The following is a 6550-nucleotide window of genomic DNA, read 5'->3' on the forward strand; positions in this document are numbered from 1 at the left end:
ATGTTTTATAATTTATTTATTTAATATGTTTTTTTTTTTTTTTTTTTTAGAAATAGCAAGCCCTCTCGAGTCGACACGATCTTTGTCTGTGACGTCACAGCCTTCAGTCCGATCCAACATGGCGGCTCTTCGGTGTGTCAAGGTGAGAAGGAAGAAATTAAAACATTTCTGATAGCAGATTGTGCACTTGGAGCAACAAAACTGGCTCTAGGCCATCACCATTAGACTATTGGCTGCTATCTGACAGCTTAAATATTATGTTATTGTTTTTATTATTGATGTTCGCCCATTTCTCTGCTGGTCACACACTCGCCACAAGCTGTTGGACGATTAACTGTTCCGTACAAAAGGCCGAAGTCCAAAACAAGAATAATGATTTCACTCTCTTGGCCTAAAGCAAACAGGGAAAACTGTTCTGGGCTTAACTGGGAACTTCTCAAATGTGAGAAGAGTGGCGCTCAAACGGCCAAAGCCAGGAAAGCAGAGCAGCTGAAAATTGTCTCTAGCATAACTAACTTATCCAGCAAAGACCCTGATTCCCTAACAGGAAGAAAGAGGAGAGCTATCTTACTCACAAACTGAACTACACAGAGCAGAGGTGCTTTCAGTAGGTCTCACTCCAAATGGTTAGAAGAAGAGGAGCACGTTTTTAAACTCCCTTTCGGTTAAAATGATAAATGAAGTAGATACAGAAAACTGTGACAGGCCTATGTCTCCCCTAGAAGTACAGCAAGCCATAAATCAACTCAGAAATAACAAATCTCCAGGCTCTGATGGGCTGTCGTCTGAATTTTATACATTTTTTGTTACTGATCTGTCTCCTTGCATAGAGTTTTTGCAGAATATATTGATAATGCATGTCTTCCCACGATGGCATAAAGGAATTACTGTTTTAATCCCTAAATCAAACAAGGTCAAACTACTTTTAGATCACTGACGGCTGATATGCCTGCTTAACAACGATTATAAAATAATGGCTCTCTTATTGGCCAGTATTGGACTCTCAGGTTTTATGAAAAAGAGGCATATAGCAAGTAAATCTAGGCTGGTCTTAGATTTTTTAGATTATCCAGAGCTGGTAGAGGACAGAGGACTACAAACATCCATTTATTCTACAGTCTCTTAAGAAATTTGGTTTTGGTATTGGTATTTCTTTTCAGCTGTTAAAAGTCTATACCACAGAAGTAATAGCTTAATTAAACTAGCAGGTGGTATGTCTCCTAGATTTAACGTATCTAGAGGCGTTAGATAAGGGTGCCCAGCTTCACCGTACTTCTTCCTACTGGTGGCTCAGCTCTTGGCTGATCATATCAAATCAAGTGAGATAAATGGCATCAATATTTTAGACAGAGAGCTTATCATGACTCAACTGGCAGATGACATGACACTCCTTCTTAGGGATGAAAGCCAAGTCTCAATTGCAATAAGTACTATAAATGAGTTTTCCAAGGCCTCTGGTTTAAGTGTGAATCTCAATAAATGTGAAATTATTTCCATTAAGGACTGCACAAAATCATCCATTTGCAGTATCCCAGTCAAAAATGAACTTGTTTATGTGGGTATTACAATTACTAAGGACCAACTAAAATGAACCTCACTGAACTCCAATCCTATTATTAAAACAAACAAACAAACAAAAAAAAAAAGCTGAACCAGTGGCTGTTACGGGATCGCACTCTGAGGTGGAGTTCTACTTTCTAAGGCAGAAGGTATATCACATCTATGCATCTCTATCTCTGTATATAGACAACAAAATTATTACTCAGGTTCACAAGCTTCTTTTCAATTTTTTGTGGAAAAACAGAACTCGTGAAGAAATCTGTTCTAACGAATGACTAACGAATCCATACAATTTTCTCTTCATCAAAATGCAATCAAAACCATGGACGTCTGTAAACATTTTGGCATCTTCCTGTAAGACTCTTATCCCCCTGGCAAGTTATCTTATTGTGCTTCTCTGTTTTATGTTGAAGATTTTATAATTTTATAATCTTTGCATAGTGTGGGGGGAAAAAAAGAAGAAACTAGACTGTTAACGTGCCTCTATCAGCCGCTTTCTTTGTAATTCTAAAGTTGTTTGTTGCTGTTTTGTTTGTTTTTTTTTACCCAAAATGAAAAAAGCATGTTGGGAATCAATGTGTCCTGACGGCGCATGTTAGATACCGGACACTTCCTGTTTATTTAAAGGGTCCACCAACAAACATTTTATTGAGTTTGTTTTATTTTAATTCGCCCCTTTTTGCCGGATTCATCACACTCAGCATCAAAATGGCCTTCAGCTGTAATTCCCAATATCTGGAGCCGGGCGCTTTTTTATGACGTCACACGACAGCAGTGAGTTCATGATCTCAGTCTTTAGTTTACAGTCTTCAATACATGATGTTCAAAAATTACCATCATTTTTTTAATTGATGTTCCGTTTACAGGGAAATAGACCAGAAAGGGGGTGTGGCCACTGTGGGATTGAAAGCAGAAGTGTTTGGATACCTGGTTTCTTCTGGTTTAGAAGAGAACCGTTCATTAGCAATAGATGGTACCTATTGGTTGTGAAAAGCAGTCTGTGATTGGTGAGAGACAAACATATAATCTGTTGTGTCTCTGGCAAAAAGAGTGGATTTATTAAACCCCATAATGTCCCTGTAATCTGAATCATTGATGAGCCAATGAGCCAATATTTATATTTTATATTCTGAATATATATATATATATATATATATAACACTGCTTCTGTTTAATTACTGAAAGCCTTTTACAATCTGCTTTTTACATCTGAACATCTTCTCTGTTAACTTTTGACATTCAACTCACATTTCATGTACTTTTATATATATATATATATAAAAGATTGCCAAAAAAGTACATGAAATGTGAGTTGAATGTCAAAAGTTAACAGAGAAGATGTTCAGATGTAAAAAGCAGATTGTAAAAGGCTTTCAGTAATTAAACAGAAGCAGTGTTGAGGATCACCATATTTGACCTCACTGTAAAATATGTTGATTATTTCTATCTTTGGTCTATAAATTATTAAGTCCAATAGGAGGAATGTTGGTTACAGTTTTGGATTTGGAAAACCCAAAAGTCCAAATCAGAAAGACAAGCAGTTAAATCCAATATAGTAGGAGCTGAACTATCTGGAGTATTTGGTTTGTTTCATTCATCTTCATTCTGCAGATTATTAGAAAATAAAAGTTTAAACATTGAGCACTTCAGAACTGTCGTGTTTAAAGTATTACAGCTCATCCCTCCGTTCACCCGTCTTTGTCATGTGTTTTTGGATTTCCTTTGCTGCCCTCCTCCCGTCTGTGTCCACATGGAGCAGGGCATGGTTGGCCTGGTGACGGGCGGTGCGTCAGGTTTGGGCCGGGCCACCGTGGAGCGTCTGGTCCAGAGCGGAGCATCGGCCGTGATCCTGGACCTGCCGTCGTCCGATGGACCGGCTCTGGCAGCCAGTCTGGGAGACCGTTGTGCCTTCGCTCCTGCAGACGTGAGTCCAAAACTCTGCAGACACAACAGCTCTCAAGTATGAATGAATGAATCTCAGAATGTTAAAAACAGAATTTTATGCCAACGTTGCATGAAAACGATCGTCATCATCTTTGTTGAGTTGACTGTCTGCGGGTCCGTGAGAAAGAGTTCAAAACTCAAAGCTGACCTCACCAGCCTCTTTGTTTGGGACACTCCTTGTTATCACTCTTCGTGGCTGAAATTCAGAGTTCCTCAGAGATTTTGGTCCATTTTGACCAAGAGCTGAAGATATCCAAGCTGGTGACTGTAGAGTCCAGAGAACTCAGCTTTGTGACATCACCCTGTTTGAGCTGTCAGAAGATGGAGCATTGGGGTCATACAAAAAAAACCAAAACACAATGGTGACACACAAAATCCAGATCCAGTCTGCTGCTGCTGCTGCAGCTGGAGGTGTAATATCCTCTGAGCTCAGCAGAGGGAGTGCTCACATCAATCCTGTTCATGGTTCATTACTGATGCCACCTCTGCCGGCCTTCCCTGATGACAAGTATAAAAATAATCATGTCTCCACAGTGTGTGTTGCATTTTAAACACGTCGTCTTGATTTTCAGCCAGAGTACATCTGAATGTGAAGTCTAAAAATGGAGGCCTCTGTTGTGTTGTAGGTCACGTCGGAGGCAGACGTACAGGCCGCCGTGTCCCTCGCCAGAGAGAAGTTTGGGAAGCTGGACCTGGCGGTTAACTGTGCCGGCATCGCTGTGGCCGTCAAAACCTACAACTTCAAAAAAGACCTTCCTCACAGCCTGGAGGACTTCCAGCGCGTCATCAATGTATGACAGACTGACTGTCACAGCTGAGACCGGTGTCGCCATTCTCTTACGTCTGATGTTTTTCTTTTTTTTTGCTCTCTGCAGGTGAATATCGCAGGAACCTTCAACGTGATCCGCCTCGCTGTGGGCGAGATGGGCAAGAACGAGCCTGACGCAGACGGACACAGAGGCTGCATCATCAACACCGCCAGTGTGGCAGCCTTCGATGGGCAGGTGATTTAAAACACATGGGAATATTAAAAACACGGTTTATGTTTGTTGTTTTGTTTTTTTTAATCACGCTCTCTCTCTCTCTCCCCTGTTTTTGCTCCAGGTCGGCCAGGCAGCTTATTCAGCGTCTAAAGGCGGCATCGTTGGAATGACCCTCCCCATCGCACGAGACCTGGCCCCAATGGGCATCAGAGTCATCACCATCGCACCCGGTTAGCACATGGTGTAAAAATGAAAAAAGAACGATGCCTCTTCTCCTTTCTTTTGATTTGTACGTGACTGGCTGTTTGCTTGCCCTCAAGTCTCATCGTGAGACAAACTATCCTGTGTTGCTTTGTTGTCCTCTTGTTGTTTTTACACTGGCGTCTACAAATATTCGAGGTCAGAGTTAGATGAACTTATCTTTAGCTTGACATTTACCAAACAGACGTGTCAGTGGTGGCCCTGTCGGTCCTGCACTGTCAGCAGCAATGCACACAAGTGGAAATCGAACCTGTCACTGCGCTGCTGTGTTTCATTGGGAAGAAAAGTTGCTGATGTTTGATATCAATCTCTGTGTTGGAGCATTTTTCTCTTTGGATTGCAGGATGTTGAGCAGCATTCCCATACAACGAACTCACCAAAAACTCCACTCGGGTCCATTAAGGGTTTTCTGCTGTTTTCAAAAAGTCTCCACGTATTCAGAATTGGCTCAGTGAAGACTCTGCTCGCTGGAGTGTTAATATTCCTCTTCTTTCTCCAGGTCTGTTCTCCACTCCCCTCCTGGCCGGGCTTCCAGAGAAGGTGCGCTCCTTTCTTGCTCGTCAGGTGCCCTTTCCCTCGCGCCTGGGAGACCCCGCCGAGTTTGCCCATCTGGTGACATCACTGGCAGAGAACCCCATGATTAATGGAGAGGTCATCAGACTGGACGGCGCCATTCGGATGCAGCCCTGAGACAGGAAACTGTTGAGTGCCTGTGTGTGTGTGTGTGTGTGTGTGTCTGTCTGTGTGTGTTTATGTAGAAAGCTGCATACAATAAATGTGAACTGACACCGACACCGTTTTGTGTGTGTTTATAAAATTGAGGTTGCACATCTATCAGGGTGTTGAAGTAATTTGTCAACTTTGTTTTGTAAACTAATCCAGATAATAATAAACCTCTGGTGGGTTTAATGATCTATTCAGTTTGTTTGTCTTCTTTTGTGTGCACAGCAAACTAAAAAGTCTGTTTTCAGAAAATCATAGTTCAGTTTTGTTTCCATGATGTAAGCGGCTGGGTTTCAGTGACAGCTTCAAGCTGGACATTTGAAATAGATTTTACTATCATAGATTTTTTGTCCCCTTTTGACCCCAAATGATGGACTGATTTGTTCTGAAAGGACGTTATTAAATTCTATTTTGTACAATTAGTTGTAAAAATAATAATAATGTTGCGTGAACTTAAATGACGTCACATGATGACCTTTCACCGGAGATCAGGAAGTTAGTTAAAGCGGGAGTTAGTTCGACTTGTTTTGCTTCGATGCCTCTTTGTTAACCTTCCAAAGGCGCAACTTCAGCTGCAGGTAAGTGAGACTTGTAGTGTCGTTGTGTTTTTTTATGTTTGACCCGATAAAGTGTGCGACATTTTATGCCGTTAGAACTTTTCTCAGAACGGCCGTTAGCCGTTAGCCGTTAGCCGTTCTGACAGTTATAACAGCCGCCATCTTTGATCATCAACGAATCGTATTAAAGTCAACCGTTTTAGAAAAGTCTGACATTTATCTATATTTACCTCTTTGTCCTGTTTTTTATGATACAAAATTCTGGAGGCATCGAAAGATAGATGCTTTATTTACCTGAGGGAAATCAGTCTGGCTCACATAAAAACACAAGGGAAGGAAATAAATAATTTAAAAATGCACAAAATGAAGTTATCATACTGCAAAAACCGTTTAAAAAATTTGTAAAGGTTGCCGATGTTTGATATCTAGTTGTCTGTACACTTTATTTGTTTCCATCAGATGCAGCGTTAGGTAATTTTCAGAAGGGTTTACCCTCAAAGAAACAGAAAATCACCAGAAAAA

At 41.0% G+C, this 6550-nt stretch overlaps 1 protein-coding gene across 1 annotated transcript; it reads left to right on the plus strand.

The window, feature by feature from the left end:
- The first annotated feature begins 100 nt into the window (after positions 1–100).
- Positions 101–5540, plus strand: hsd17b10 (hydroxysteroid (17-beta) dehydrogenase 10). The gene is made up of 6 exons (XM_029506557.1): positions 101–142; positions 3320–3484; positions 4131–4295; positions 4380–4508; positions 4609–4717; positions 5248–5540. The coding sequence occupies exons 1-6, from the start codon at positions 119–121 to the stop codon at positions 5436–5438; spliced, it is 783 nt and encodes a 260-aa protein (XP_029362417.1). The 5' UTR covers positions 101–118; the 3' UTR covers positions 5439–5540.
- Positions 5541–6550: the final 1010 nt, after the last annotated feature.

Source organism: Echeneis naucrates, chromosome 7, assembly GCF_900963305.1.
Source record: "Echeneis naucrates chromosome 7, fEcheNa1.1, whole genome shotgun sequence".
Classification (NCBI taxonomy): Eukaryota; Metazoa; Chordata; class Actinopteri; order Carangiformes; family Echeneidae; genus Echeneis; species Echeneis naucrates.